Consider the following 15,921-nt stretch of genomic DNA (forward strand, 5'->3'; position numbering starts at 1 on the left):
AGTCCATTTTTTTCTACGAGATAAGACTGGAGGTGTCAGATTTCAACAAGATCAGCAGCCAATGAAGAACATAGTTCCCATTTCCTGACTGGTTACACCTGTATTAACGTGCACACTCACTCTGGCAGTTTCCATGATAACAAGGATCCTGGTGTCTGAGAAACAACATATCAGCAGTGAAGAGAGAAAACTCTGAACAGCTCATTGAAACGTAAGTTCAATTATTCTTTTTCTAAACATGTATGAGGTCACTTGCATTAAACTACTTAGGATTCCAACAAAACTATGTTAATGTTTTAAGGGTTGTCTTAGCAAATACTAAGTTAGCATGAAACTTAGTTAGCATGAAACTTAAAGAGATCTTTTTAAGTCTGTCATGATATATTTTTCCTACACAATTACAAGGTCCAAAAACAACATCTTGATATCTATAGAAACATTGAAAAATAATGCGGTTTCAAAATGTGTTTTAAACGTTGTTTATTCTGCGTTTTAGAGTCAGTAATGATAACTGTACGGTTAGAATGTAAACCAATGATATTGAGATTTTAAATATCAGTTATCAATATTACTTTATCATATATTTAAACGCATAGCAATAGCATTGTGACAAAAAAAACGAGTCAGATTATTGTTGTAGTGTCACCTTTGTTTGTTACAAGCAATCAGAGGTGGAAGAAGTACTTAGCTCTTTTAATTATGTAAAAGTAGGAATACCATGATGTAGGAATACTATTACAATCATTGATGCCAAAATGTGTATAGCAAAGCTGGTAAAAGGTGCAGCTAGTTTTAATTACTTTGTATACTCACTTAACTAGTAACTAAAAGGTATTGCATAAATATAGGGGAGTAAAAGTACAACATTAACCTCTGAATTGTAGTGAGGTTTAAGGCGAGACACGGCAGGCAAAAACATCGTTTTTCAAGCACTTGTACATTTTGAGATTTTGTGCTATTTTGATTCTATAACATGTTTTCTTTCAGGCTTTTGGAAGGAAAACGTACAAAATACACATTTAAGTGTTTATTTTTACTATAGTTTGTCTATTTGTACAACGTAGCAGAAAATAAAAGTACAAGTTCCTCTAAATTGTACACAAGTAAACATATTTAGCTACTTTACAGCACTGCAAGCAATGATGTATTTTAAAAATATAAATCACATCCCAATGCAGACTAAAGAAAATGTCTCAAGACACCAATTATCAACCATAATTCCCTTCAGCAATGAATGGATTAGTATCTTTTGTTGTTACAAGGGCAGAGACATAGCCATACCCAGCTCATCACTCACAACTAGACAAAGAAAGGGTAGACAGCAGAACTGTGTTGAGACTTGAGTGTTTCAGGTGTAAGAGGAATAACCGAAAGCAAGTGTGCTGCAAATATTGAGAGAAGTAATACAAGTAAAAATGAACATAGCTGAGTGAAGAAAGCACATACATGCTGGGAAAAAAACTCAGGTTATACCCATTGTGCAAATAAACGATGACTCGATTTTAAACACGCGTGTAGGCCTACCTACAAACAATAGCCCAGTCATGTCACTTACCAAGTCCAAGCAGGCACACCTGGAGCAGCAGCAACAACTGCATTACTGCACAGAAAAGGGACACTCTTACATGAATTAAACAACTAGAGCAATTCGTTTTAAATGAGAGGAAAAACCCAAATCGAATATTAGGGATGAGCTAGCGCCACACTGCTAGCAACGAGGGAAAGGTGGTTAAGATATAGCCTGTTAGCACACCTGTAGCCAATCAAGGAAAACGGGTTGACGTCACTATATTGACTAATTGTAACCGCCAGGTGATCTGCATTATCATTAAATAGCAACATGCTGTAGCGTTGTTTTGTTTTTTATTATTTAAATTATTAGGTATCTTTTTTAGGTTTTACTCCGGTTCAAATAAAAACGCAATCACCCATCATTACTAAATGTCATCCTAAATCGTTACATTATTTGGCACATATCACTACTTCAGTGTTATCGCGCCCCATCACCATCTAAGCCGTTTTCAGGAAATTGTCGTGACAGCAGTTCTCACACAGACACATGGAGGTTTTTTCCGCAGAAGCAACAACAACTTGACAGAGACACTTTAAGGGGCAGTTCAGCGCTTTGTGAGGTGGCTGTGAATCCCCTTGTATGCTAAGTGAGAATAGAGTTTCCCTGAAGTTCACACAGCAGCACATATCTTTTCCTGTTAACGAGTCTGCTCCGTTCAAATCATCTCCTCGAATGACTAAGGCTGTGGTGAGTGTGTCAAATGTTGTGCAGAGCTGAAGAAATGTCACTCAATATTATTTGGAAACGTACAGTATATTCTCTAAACGGAGCAACGTAACACATTTTACAATACAACCTGTATTATTTTAATTGTTGTCAATTCTTGGCTGCAATGTAACAACCAGCAATATTGACTTTTATCACATTGGTGTGTAGCTTGCAGGTCAACTTCTTCGTGCTTAGGCTATACCTCCTTTTTTTTCTCAGCATTTATCACAAAGTTCACCAACGTTAGTGTTATTACCTGCTGCATCCTATCATTCTCAGTGTAACTCTCATGGACAGGGATTTCTAAACAACAGTTCATGTATTTATAGACTGTAACTTGATTTCCATTCAATGTATACACGTCATCCTTGAGGAAGCAGGAAGCAGGTAGCAGTAGGTGAGGGTCGTGTTACTCTGCAGCAACCCATCTTTTACTTCCTGTGTTTTAAATATTGTCATGCCATACACTGAGTGAACTTATTGACCTGTTATTAGTCAGTAAACAAATAACAAAGTGTTTTTCTACTATTGTTAATCAAGCTGCTTGCCCAGGGAGTGTCAGAGGTGAAGCAGGGGCAACAAATATGTGTTGAACTCTTTACAACTCGTCTTTGCAGAGTTTTTTTTTGTTGCACATTGTGTGTTGCTTCTTTCCTAGAGTAGTGATGAGGATGCATTTCATACATGCATTGGAATCTGAAACACCTCAATGTGACTCAAATATGTCTTGTGATAGTGATGTTAACAAAATGGGTAGAAAAACCCGCTTTATCTCAATCTGATAAAGTAAACCTGAGCTCTACGTGCCCAGAGTCCTGTTAGCACTAAATTGGGTTGTTGCTGTTTTAGTTAAGATAGAGGTGGAAAATGCCAAACTGTGATGTCCCCCTAGAGCAGGGGTCTCAAACTCAAGGCCCGGGGGCCAAATCCGGCCCGCGACTTCATTTTATGTGGCCCCGCAAGAGCTTGCAAAGAATATAATTTTATTATACGGTTACATGCCACTTTACAGAAGCAGGTTGCCCATAAACTACATGTCCCACAATGCATCTCGTTTGTGACATGCGCACTGAAGAGACTTGCAATTATTTGCCCTGGACTTCTGCTTTCAGACGTAGTTGATTTCTAAGTTATTATCCTATCTGATAATAATCCAATTCAGAGGCAATAATGTAATATAATACATTATTTTATATATATATTATATATTTATATAGTTACAACCGGCCCTTTGAGTGCAACCTTTATGCGAATGTGGCCCGCGATGAAATTGAGTTTGACACCCCTGCCCTAGAGTCATATCGGTTCACTTTGGTGTGTGTTCACAGGTTGTGTATCTTTGCACACAGGCATTGAGAACGAGAGAGAGAGAGAGAGAGAGAGAGAGGGGGGTGGTATGCAAATACAGTACATGTGTCTCACGGCTGCTTTCATTGTCAGACACTCTCATATCCTTTTAGTTATTGGCTGTTACCCTTATTGGCCTTATGCTCAACACATCACAAACCATTTGAATTGGAAATAACTGCTGAGTAGTCAGACTGTGGTGGATTGTTCATTGGTTTGCCAGACATCAACGGAGGTATTGTGAGTTTTGCTTTACTTTCATTTTATCATGTGTTTCCCTGTTACTTTGTTTGTGGTCCAGTGGCATACCAAAGTATGTTATGTTATGTTATTGAAAACAATATGCATATGCATCAACCACACTAAGATAAACAGCTTCGGTAGAGATGCCAGAGCTGAGTAAACATTCCAATCAGAATATTTTCTCTCTTCGCTGATCCAGAGTATGCTACCACTTTTATAAAAATTGAATGGCAGTGAATAACAAACGATCTGGGTACTTTTTCCCTTATTCCATCTGCCGTTTCTTTGTTTTTGGGCTCATCTGTTTTATTGACATATCTTTACAATAATAAAAAGTGTTTCCTGATATCTTCTGTCTTCTTTCTCTCTTATTATTTTACACATGTTTGTTTCCTCAGGAACTCTCTAGGCCACAGTAATTCTTACATCTTTGCACGTTAGTGATTGTTATCGCTGTGAAGTCTTGTCAGCGATGCGCATTGGTTGAGCTGAGGGCTGTTATCAGTTTGAGCAGATAAGGAAGAGATAAGTCTGTGTCTGCAAGTAGTTCTGCTTGTGTACATGTTTTTAAGCTTTGCTTGTGAGTGTACTTTGTTGATATAGGTTGTACTGGGTGGGTTGTAAGGAGTGGTGAGCACTTATCATTCAAAATTAAACCTGGTAAACAAGATTAAGTGGTTCTGTGGGCTGGGCTGGTCATACAGGTATGAGGCATAGAGTTAATCCTGTCAGTTGAAAACTGAATCCGGGATGATTGATCAAAACAAGACAAATTCTCCCACTAGCCACTGGACAGTATGCATGTTTTTAGCATTGCACTCAAGACAGTTTTATGAATCCTACATTTACCAACTTTCATCTTTGCATCTCTAGCCAGCAGTCAACTGGTATGTCTGCTTTATAAGCAAGCCAGTGGTTATTATATTTTGCAAATTGGGTCTGGTATTAAAGAGCAAATTCAATCGGCATTCAAATGTACAAGAATATATTACCCAATTTGAAAAATAATACAGGCTTCACGCACCGTTTTGATACAGAGGGAGTGGACTGAGTTGATACATATTTCCAAATTGGATCAGCTTATTATTTCACCCAAAGCGACTCTGAAAAGCAAATTGGATACAGAAGGGGATTTTATTTGCAGCTTCTTAGGTTGTTTGCATTGGGAGATTTACTGCAGCTATTCAGGAGGCCAGAACAGCCCACTCTGCACTCTCTTTCCAATCAGCCTCACTTGTGTGATTAACATCTTTTTTTCTATGTAGTCTTAATGCTGTTCTGCTAATTTAGCATGAAGATAATCTTGTTTTTGGAGCTCCTCATTCTCATGCGTTCCTACAGGGTGGACATTTGTCTAGCATATAAGTATCACATCTACAGTTTCACATTTACAGTTTATGGCCAATGTTCTGCGGCATAGCTCTTTCATAAAACTGTCAAAAAAAGGAATTTAAATATTAAACTAATGTCGACAGGTCCTCAGTCTTTATGCCAATTCCTCTTTCTTTTTCAATTCCCTTTACCAAATATGGAAATAAGAATTGACATTGCCATACGGTAATGATATCCACTTCCTTAAATTGTATGAATGAGTAGGAAGCAGAATGTTGGTAGCTGTGGGGGTGTCGGGTCGCTGTTTGCTGCTGCTGCCCCTTAGAGCCCTGCACCTAACAATACGGGTCACCTCAGTTCTTTCCACAGTCATTAACAGCGAAGGAAACAAGGATACAATGGGCATAGCTCACAATGAAGAGTACAGTAAAACCTTTGGCACAAAGGTCAATGGGAGAGTTCCTTGTTTGTACAGTATCAAACATTGCATGACTATTGGTTCCTGATCCCAAGCCAACCTCAATTGCTAACCAACGAGGCTTCATCCGGGACTTTGACTGGAAGAGAGGTCGTTCCCATGTTTTTTCCCATTTAAAAATATCACCATTCATATTGTGTTGGACACAGCTGGGGCTTTGTTTAGCGGATGAAGAACATCTGCGTTTCACATCTATGTTGGCTAAATGGGCAGCAGAGGTCGGGTTTGTTTTGGGCCCTGTGCCATGAGGAAGTTGTAAGATTTCTCCTAACAATCAAGAAAACAATTACAAATATTTCACAATACAAATGCATCACTTGGTTTCTATGGTGAGATGAAGTTGACGGATACATATATTTTCTAGTGAAATTGGCTTTGTTATTTTACTTTTTCTATTCACAAGAATATTTCTCAGCAGGATCAAATAAACAAAATGATATATTTGTTTTGCTTTTTTCAGTGGACGTCATTGGACACTATATTGTTGCTCAACACCTGGCGTGGCACCCATGATTTGCACAGGGAGGGGAAAATGTTGGATAGGCACTTGTTGACAGCTGACTAGGACAGAATTCTCAGAGCAGTTTTTTTGCTGAGCACTATGGGAAATAAGGCTGTCATTATCTGACCTTTCGCCACCGCTCACCTCAAATTACAATCTATCCAGTTGAGACGATACAAGGACTTGTTGGCTCTGAAATCGCAGTTTTCCACTGACTCGCAGTATGTGATCCTTAATCTCAAAGCGCCACACAAGCCCAATAACAGCAATCCTGCTTTCCGTCTCACCCTATCTTTAAACCAAAACACCAAGATTTCGCACACATCAATGGCTGAATATTAAAAGCAGATATTTTTAACTTGGTTTCTGTTCCCCCCGCAGCATTTGAAGATGATGCGATTGCTGTTCCTGTGTCTGATGCTACTGCTGCCAGCTGCTTCTGGTATGTTCTCATCTCTGTGACGCTTCCAGGTGATACTCATCTAATCAGGGTCTATGCATTCCTGCTCCGGCATGTTTCCTCACCTACCTATGTATGTGAACTGTCTGCGCAGATTAACAGATGTACTCTCACTTTTGAGTTATACAGCCACCTTTAAAAAAGAAGGTGCTACAGCAAGCTAAGGGTTCACACATATGAGATATAAGAAAAAATGTATAACACATTTGAAAATAGAAAGACTACTCTGTGCTGTACAATTGTAGTTTACAAGATTCCATCAAATTAAACCAGATGGAAAATATACGTAATACACTACACATAACCCAAATGTTTTTATGATTCACAATAATCTTTTTCTGGATTGTGATCAATTTTAACTTTTAAACTCTGTATTGCAAGGGATGTAAAAGTATTGCCACTAACTGTCAGCTTGCCTTTTTTTTTTACAGCTGTTTCCGAGTTGGAAGGATCTGCTGATGGAGGTATGTAATGCATCTATATCTGTAAAATAAAGAAAAACAGGAGCAAAATATGAAGTATTTCAATCAGCTTTTATCCCAGCTATCATAGTGCTATCCAAAAGGTAATCAAGTGTGTGTAACTGGTCAATCTAGGGCAAATTTAGAGACATAAAAAGATACATCTTATTTACATCAAGCTTTTATATCCACTGAAAGATCACAAGCATAAGAAATGACAACCAGGATGTTTTGCTAATTAATCCTAAAAGACCACACAGTTATTTCATTCTCAGGTCCTGTGCTTGTTTCTACATGTTTATTTGTAATCTTAGTGGGTCCTTTAGGGCAGTGGTTCTCAAACTTTTTTCAACAATGTACCCCCTTTGAAAAAAAAATTCAGCCAAGTACCCCCTGATCAGCGCAAAAACAATTTGTTAAGGAAAAAATGCCTATATAAAGAGGTACAGTACAGTGCTGCCCCATCAGTGTCTGATTTATTAAAACAACAACATTGTAACTGAGAAACACTTAAATGCTACATTTCAAATGTCCATCACTAAATTCATGGCAAACCAATTTTAACATCATGCAATAACACTAAGACGACATTAGTGCATTGAACTGATCTTTTTAATAAGTTGTACTTACAATTTAGTGAGAAACATGGGCTTGTGCTTCACTGAGGATCTTTGTCATTCTCGGTGACAGGGAGGCAAACTGCAGTTATTACACTTTTTGAAATATGTGTAAATAAAACCCACACTGCCAAACTTCCTTACTTTTCCCAAAATTCGTATATTTACTTATTTATTTATTTTGGGGCGTGGGGAATGAAGAGAAAAAAAAATATGAGCATTTTATGAGCATGGGATTTTGACCCCTCATATAAACATATGCATAATGCTGCGCTATACTTTGCGGCCACACGACTTTGCCAAGCAACGCTTATTGTTTAGGTCCTTTGAAAAGCAGGCAGTCAGTGGCGGCCGGTGGTCTTTTTTTTTGGTGGGGCTCTTGACGTACCGTAAGTGACCTACCCGGGGGGGTCCGGGGGGTTTCCCCCCGGAAATTGTTTTCGAGAAATGACCCCTTAAATGATGACTTCTGGTGATGTTAGAGGGGGGGGGAAAGGAGAAATCGAGGCTTAAAAATATGAGAAGACTGATCAATACCTCCATAATCTTCAGTGTGGAAAATATTATTTATCAACCTCAACATCTACTACTTTACCAGGAATTTGTGTTCTCAGAACTGGTCTGTTTTTTTCTTTCTTAAAACTGTTCATGTTTTATGAACCAACACCTTCACCAAGTAGCTTTACAGTGAACTGCATGTGAGATATAAAATTAATAGCATCTTTTCAGTAGCATTAATTATAAATATTTAAGTGGTTCAATACAAGTCACTACAGCATTTCAAACTGAACTGTAAAAAAATAACCACAGCACAAAATGTCATAAATTGTGTTTTTTCTTTGTTTCTCTGAGGATTATTTACAAACAGGCTTATTTACATATAGCAATAACTCAGAAATGAAAAAGCTACATCGTCTAACACGAACAACCAGTTAGCATAATGATAATATATGTGTTATGTACAATGTAACTGGCAAGGCTAGAGCAAGAAAGAACATAAAGTTTGCAAAAGGTTTAAATAACTTCAAGTATCTGTCTTCAGATTACGTGGAGGTTTTAGTCCGATGGGAAGCAGATTTTAAGCGACACCGAAGATAAACCAAAAATGTGGTGGAGCTGCAAACCGTGTAGTGTTGCTGGGACAGAACAGGAGCTATAACCGTTGGAAAATACATCACAGACAATGCAACAAACGTGGAGACAGAACAATCACTTCTGTGATAAATGCCCACTTATTAATAAACTTCTAACAACCATGGGAAACCTCCTCTCTACATATAAAGTGATATCCAAGCATGGGAAACAAAAGACAGCATTTACCTGTTTGCATCCAGCTAGCCAAGCCTTTCTTGTGTACCAGCTACTTGTGAAGCCTCGTGTATAAATGTTGTCTTTTTCACGAGATTGCTGCGATATATTCAAATCGGGTTGGTCCGGTGCAAGGTCTTTAAGCAACAATTTATCTGCCAAACTTCTCCTTTCGAAAGGATTGGAGATTAGCTCTTGAACAGAATTAGCCGGGGACCGAGGTCCGGAGACTCCACCTGCACACGAAGCCATCCTCATCAACTACTGCGTCAACCGGATACGAGTCACTGTCCAAACTACTCACAGACTGCACTGGGCGCTGACATTGGCGCCTGGTGACCGTCATCTTTGACGACGCTGATTGGCTGAAATTATATTTTCGCGGCATAGTTTACACGTTACAGATAGCAACAGTCAGCTGCTAGTGGCTGATGCTGCACTGGTTGAAGGCTCCTCTCTTAGCGCCCAGACGAGAGAAGGTGCATGGGCAAGGCCAGGCAGGAAACATGTGACTTATCAGTAACTTTAGACATCGTAACACAATTTTAAACGAGATTTTATTGTAGATTATACATTTTACTGATACCAATTATATAATATTTACCTTGTTCATTAAAAATAAAAATAAAAACATATATTTTTTTTTAAACATATTTTTTTTTTTAATTTTAATTTTAATTATTATTATTTTTATTTTTTTTCAATATGGGAAGAGGTGGGGCGGCGCCCCTAGCGCCCCTATGGACCGGCCGCCACTGCAGGCAGTCATATAATTAACTTGAACTAGCTAGATCTGATAGATTTGGACATAAACGCGAGTGAAGTATAACCAGACGCGAGAGAGAGATCAGAGATCAGATCAGCTGCTGCTGACGGAGAACACGCAGCTCTGCATGATCACAGCTCCGCCGCTGTGACGGACCGTTGAGTGGAGCAAAATGAAATACACTAAGAGTTAGACCTAACACACTTAGCTAGTTTATCTACTCTGGAACTAGCTAAACTAGTTATAAATATATTTATTCTTTACTGCCGGGTCACTTATTACAGGTTCAGCGAGCTGCACGAGACTGACCGGCTGTCAGGAGAGGGAGAGGAAAAGAGAGCACCCCGTTTACTTTTCCCATTTTATTATCCAGAATTGCTGTAAACCTTTGAATAAAGTAGTTAATCTACTATTAGTAGTTTGTTTAAATGCATTACTTATGTTGTTTTTTTCATTAACATAAAATAAATCTCACGTACCCCCTGCAGTACTCCAACGTACCCCTAGGGGTCTGCGTACCCCCATTTGAGAACCACTGCTTTAGGCCATGTGTGAAGTAGTTAACAGATGTCAACGGTCATTCCAGAAATGTTTGTCGACGTGAACTACAAATATCTTGTCAATCAGAATAACTTAAATACACGATGTAGATTCATCATGCTAGATACAAAAATACACATTTCCTCTATGTCTCACCTGCTGGTAAACAGGTGTTGTTTTTCTGCTTTGTTATTCCCACAGATTTTAGTTCTGTTTGTAAAATATTGATTCTCTTTTATAGTTTTCTTTTTTCGCTCTCAGACCTTTTGATCCTAAACTGACTTCATAAAACCCCCAATCAATAGTGTTGCTGAAAGATTAAAGGTGTTGTCTATGTCCTTAGTATTGTGCAGAATCATGACTTTGTTATTGTTGAATAGTACTCACACTGTGAAGCATGCATTTCAGATTTCTTTACTAACATCAGATTTCTCCTTGCTCTCCATCCTTACAGCTCCGGATGATGATGAGGATTCAGGTGAGTTTATTGCCTCCTGGGGTGGATTGGAGGGCAATACGTTTTTCTGGTTACTTCTGCATCACATCCACAAACACTTTCACAGCAGCTGTCCATAGGAGAGTATGTGAGGTTATGGCCCCTGTAATTATTGTCAGTAAGGCAGCATTGTGTATAGGGTACTCTAGTCCAGTGAAATATGTGGGGCTGTGACCCCTGTTGGCTTTCTATCCTCCCAACCATTAAGCCCTGAATGGAATCAATTAGCTCCCTGGAGGAGTCCTGTGGACGCTGCCGAAAGGCCAATGAACACGTCCACATCCCCGCCATCCTGCTGGTCTGCTAATCAACATTGGCATTCTCATTCTCTCTCTGCGCTTCTTTCTGTCCTCATCTTTGCTTTGATGGACATTTGATAGAATTACAGATCTATTTAAAACGGAGCAGTTGGCTCTTGGAGAAACAGCCTTTCTGCACAGAGCTGCGATTTCTCTGGAGCCTCAGCCCCCTCCCTCTCTAGACATGTAGACTGTGCACAACTTTGAGCTTTTATTTTCTTATTCCGTATGCACTAGAAGTATAATTAAGTTCTCTGTTGGGCGTTGAAATGTTCAGTACACATGAAATCAGCACAACTCATTTGAACTGTTCTCTTCTTCTCTTTGCCATTTACAGTGATTCCAAAACCTTCGGACACACATCTAGCTGAAAGTGTAACTGAAGGGCCAGGTGAGAAAAGTGCTTTGTTCATAATCAGTGATATACAGCGAATGTATTAAAATGTAAGAATATATCAACAAATATGAATGATTCATAACATCATGCACTGGTTTCAACTTAGACATGTTTTTTTTTTATTTCCTTTTTTAGATCAGTTCACCCTGATTATCATCGTTGTAGCTGTGGCTCTGTTGACTATTTCGGGTGCTGCAATAATCAGTAAGTATTCTGTGTTTTATTGAGAAATAATTTAGTTAAATGTTAAAAAGAGCCTGTTTCATTCACACAGTTGACAAATGCACTGCTGAAGAGCCCTTTGGTGCTTGGCTGAAGTCCCTGTGTGCCTTGTAGAGCTGTTAATACCTTAGCAAATATTAACTTTTCTTTTGTGCAGCTGTGACCTTTTTCCATTTTTCTTTCTTGCAGTCACAATGTTAGTAAGAAGGAACATGCGCAATCGAGAGCAAGGGTAAGGTCAAATCTCTTTATTTTCAAAGTTGATATTTGAGAGATGCATGTTCCACTTAACGCTTTAGTCAGCTGATATAACCAGTCTGATGGGTAACAGCCTTTTTGCTTGCCAATGAACCTTACTTCACCCAACTCATCAGCATAAACACCAGAGAAAAACAATCAGGTGCAGAACGTAACCAGCCTCCACCCATCAGAGCCCGTCTGGACTTGTACAGAGAAGAGTTTAACAGCCAGGGGCCCGGCACTGCAACCAATGAGCGCTCCCCACCTCTAACCCTCCCATGTTAGCCCTGTAACAATAGCCTTAAGACGGGGCTGCTGGCTCTGTATAACTGACTGGAACAGGATCCAACATGTCCATAGATTACCTCATGAACAGAGGCCTGAGTAGATGACTAAAATAAAACAATTGAGTAAACATGATCCTGGCGTCATGACAACAATCTGCCAACATTACTCAGAGAGCAGACAGAACAGCCTAAACCAGTTATACAGAGAGACACTGTGTACGCTTATGGCCTCTCGTGTACACCTTGTTTCTTAATTGCAGTTAGCTCTAGGTAGGCTTTCTGCACAGTAATCAGTTTGTTTCGTTTTTTCTGGGATGCAGTAATACATGATATGCGGGTCAGGTGAGAGAGGTTATAGAGTTTAAGTTAGTCCCCAGAGATTTCCAGGCAGCAGCAGAAAAAACTGCCACTGCAGAGAAGAAACACAAGACAATCTGCAAGGGTTAAATTCCTGTGCAGGATTAGCGGCTGCCTCGCGGGGCTGCAGCCAGCTCCGGCAGTGTTTGGTGCTGACTGATCGCTCTGCTGAAAAGAGGCTTAATCACACAGCAACCTCTGGCTTGTTGGATCAACAGTGCCTTGCGAGGTTTATAAGTCACACCTGGGGATGAGCTGTGTTTTGAGGTGATGCAGTCACCGTGCTCCTGTCAGAGCGCTGCATGAGGCAGACGTGTCGTTTTCCTGAATTCAGACTCGCAGGGATGTTTCTATCTTCTAACAAACTGAGAAAGAACCTAAAGAATATCTTGAAGTTGACATGCTTTTGTTTTTTTTGCCCTCTCTCCTCTCATCCCCCTTCCTTTCCTGTGGCCTGTCCTCCTTCTCTCTTCAGGATCTACTCCGTGCCCACAGAGCAGGACCAGAAAGGGACCGTCTAGTTCCTGGTGGAGTAGCAGTCCAATAACAAACAGACAAGAGAGGAGCGGTGCGTCGGGTTATGTCATCTCCTACTCTTTGACTCAGGACAGATTTCTTTGCACAACAGCCTGCTTCCTCCATGCAGTTCATAGTTCGCTACTACACCAACTACTAACAAAACATATGCATTTTCTTTCCACTGTTGTATACTTTAGTCTCTGCCCCAGCCGTTTATACACCACAAACACGCAATTTAGCCGGGGACATTTGGAACGCATTCAAACCTTTTAATTGGATTCTATTTGAGGAATCCAAATCAAAGCCAGTGAATATGGCTTAAAGCTTCTTTTGTTAAAATGGATGATTTAGCACAGCAAAAGCTTCCCTTTTTTTAACTACCTGAAACAAGAAATGATTCCTACCAACCATGCAGTGAAAGTGTGTTTGCGTTTGATTCGGTGCATGTGGAACAGACCTGCCTGTGTGAAATGGTTGAGGAGCTAGACAAACCATGCTAATCCACGCTAAGCCAGCCCAGTGCTCACTTCACTTGTCTGACACCTTCTGTTCTAGGCCCATTAGGAGTGACAGGAGGTTGAGCAATAAGAGATAAAAACCTGTTCAACCTCTTCTCTAGTAAATAGAGACATGTGAAAATAGTGTGAACAACCTGCAAGAAATTATATGAATCAACTGCCCAAAGAATTATGTTTTCCTTCCTCCCTTTCTGTGACATTATGAAAGGCTTTCACTTTAGGCCCGCTGGTTGTAAATACAGCAGCTCTCTGAGGGCAGTAGAGAGTTAGACTAATGCTTCACACTGGTAGAAAGAAGCTGGGTGTGAGGGAGGATTTAATCTCACAAATCAAATAAAGTCCTGCGGATGATTGGGAAAATACCAACAATGGTTTTGTTTTATACACACAAAGCGTTATGGCTCCTCTCTTTCCATTTAAATGGAAATCAATCATGTCCTGTGAAAGAAAGCTTTCTGTCCTAGAACCCCACGCACTGGTTGCATTATTTGTTGCAATAAAGAGGGAACTCTCTCTTGCCAAGGTTAAAGGGGAATGGGACATGCTCCCGATCGACATGACGGTATTTCAATTGTGGATCATGACGACACTTTGGAGAAAGCGCACTGGGGGTGGCTACATGGGGTTAAACACTGGATTTGTCAAAGCAGGATCTCTCTTTGCGCTTCCACTAAATCATGCAGTTAATCTTGCCACTGGGGACAGGGCTTGGCCTCATTCCAGCCTGACTTGAGAGCAAAAACAATTGGGCAGTCACGTCCTCTACTGGGCGTACAGCAGTTGTAGGTCTGTTGAGGCGTTGCCTTGAAAATGATGCATCCCAATTTATTAACAGAGACACATTGGCAGATGAGATTATTGTTTGGGCGTTTGTTTTGTGATCGGATTTGAGCACTGTGTGTACAGTATGTGTCACACAAGCGTAGCATTGCCCAATGAGCCTTCAATATGTGCCAACATTTCAATTGGTGGACAATTGGACAAAAGTTGCAGTGCAAAACATTTCAGTTTTTTTTACGTCTTAGTATTTCCCCTTTTTCTGTCGGAATGACAAACCATAATTGTACAGCATGGCAGCAGAGTATTCTCTTTTAAGATTTTTTTCAATAAGCAGAAAGACTTTGTAAAAACCCAAAGAGAAACGCAGCATTTAGTCAGGTAGCCTGTTCTAATGTGACCAAACTCTACTCAGTTATTACCTCCTGTAAGGGCTCTCTGCTCTGACACTGCGTTTGTAAATCTAACAAAAGTAGGTATTGAGCTTTTGTTTCTTTCTCAATGGGATTTATGTGGAAAAGGTTCCGATTTCTTTTCTTTTCTTTACAGGCTTGAGTACGGTGTCCCTGAGGTCAATGCACTGCAACTTAAGAAGCATATACAAAGAGACAAACAAAAGCAAACAAAGAAAACATCTTTATCAAGGTGACAAAATGTAAGCGTGATAAGAAATAAATAGAATCAAATACAGAGACGTGCTACAAATACATGCATGTCTGCACGATTTGCAGGATTCCTGTACTCAAATGTGCAAGTGCACGATTTCTCTCTCTTTTTTTTGTCTAATTGCACATGTTTTCTAAAGCTGCAGTCCATAAAGCCATCAGCGCCCCGTAATAAAGGCTTTGCCTGGCCTTACACATTTCTTTTTAGAATTTAAAATATAATATATTGTATGTATTTACAGACCTATATATTTGCATTGTGTCTCTTCATAGAACAACATAATGTATTTGTCTATATGGTCTTTTTATATGCTTAAGGGGTGATGTGTTATCTCCACTGTTCATTTATAAATTGTTTGTAAAAAGAAATTTGTGGTGAGTGAGAGTATGTTTTTTCCCAAAACTCTTTTATAAAATATCTGCAATTTAGTTTAGCAAAACATTTTAATTTGGACTTAATGTTGAATACTGTTCACATGTGTGAATGCATTTGTCTTTCTGGAAGAACTCCCACTGTATGTGTTTGTGCAAAGGGAATTTACATTGTTTTTTATATAATTATTTACTATGTGTATATATTATATAGCTATATACAGTATCTCAATTGCAGTCATATATCATGAATCAATTGTTGGCATATCTGCTGTCTCTTTGAATTGTTCTGATACTTATTAGAACAGTTGATACTACTGTATATTACTAAGGTATGCTGTACTCTGTTTATAAAATGTGCTTGATTTCACCCAGTTTGTTGTCTGCATCATTTTTATGCCATATGGATGCAAAGATAATGCGCCAGTGGATCTTGT

General features: G+C 39.4%; 2 protein-coding genes across 5 annotated transcripts in view; one reads left to right on the forward strand and one right to left on the reverse strand.

Annotated features, from left to right (window-relative positions):
- The window catches only part of LOC117480514 (IgGFc-binding protein), a 35,515-nt gene extending 33,618 nt beyond the window's left edge, over nucleotides 1–1,897 (reverse strand). Inside the window, exon 1 of the mRNA XM_034127858.1 lies at nucleotides 1,556–1,897. Coding sequence (XP_033983749.1) covers nucleotides 1,556–1,598 — 43 coding nt within the window. The 5' untranslated portion in view covers nucleotides 1,599–1,897. The remainder of the gene's footprint in view (nucleotides 1–1,555) is intronic.
- Nucleotides 105–15,854, forward strand: si:dkey-262k9.2. Of its 4 annotated transcripts, none has more exons than XM_034128111.1 (8): nucleotides 105–211; nucleotides 6,565–6,625; nucleotides 7,075–7,107; nucleotides 10,790–10,813; nucleotides 11,468–11,521; nucleotides 11,663–11,731; nucleotides 11,939–11,981; nucleotides 13,109–15,854. In XM_034128111.1, the coding sequence occupies exons 2-8, from the start codon at nucleotides 6,574–6,576 to the stop codon at nucleotides 13,152–13,154; spliced, it is 321 nt and encodes a 106-aa protein (XP_033984002.1). In that variant the 5' UTR covers nucleotides 105–211; nucleotides 6,565–6,573; the 3' UTR covers nucleotides 13,155–15,854. The 4 variants fall into 4 exon arrangements, with proteins under 4 accessions (XP_033984002.1, XP_033984001.1, XP_033984003.1 ...); XM_034128110.1 differs by lacking the exon at nucleotides 105–211 and adding an exon at nucleotides 2,151–2,260; XM_034128112.1 differs by lacking the exon at nucleotides 105–211 and adding an exon at nucleotides 3,710–3,863.
- Nucleotides 15,855–15,921: the final 67 nt, after the last annotated feature.

The sequence above is a fragment of the Trematomus bernacchii genome, unplaced genomic scaffold (genome assembly GCF_902827165.1).
Source record: "Trematomus bernacchii unplaced genomic scaffold, fTreBer1.1, whole genome shotgun sequence".
NCBI lineage: Eukaryota > Metazoa > Chordata > Actinopteri > Perciformes > Nototheniidae > Trematomus > Trematomus bernacchii.

What these genes read in the sequence shown, in the direction of transcription:
- si:dkey-262k9.2 (XM_034128110.1), top strand. Translation starts at nt 2,153, where the DNA reads ATGCTAAGTGAGAATAGAGTTTCCCTGAAGTTCACACAGCAGCACATA. An exon ending in ACTGCTGCCAGCTGCTTCTG is followed by an intron (nt 6,626 to 7,074) that starts GTATGTTCTCAT and finishes TTTTTTTTACAG; the next exon opens with CTGTTTCCGAGTTGGAAGGA. An exon ending in GGAAGGATCTGCTGATGGAG is followed by an intron (nt 7,108 to 10,789) that starts GTATGTAATGCA and finishes CCATCCTTACAG; the next exon opens with CTCCGGATGATGATGAGGAT.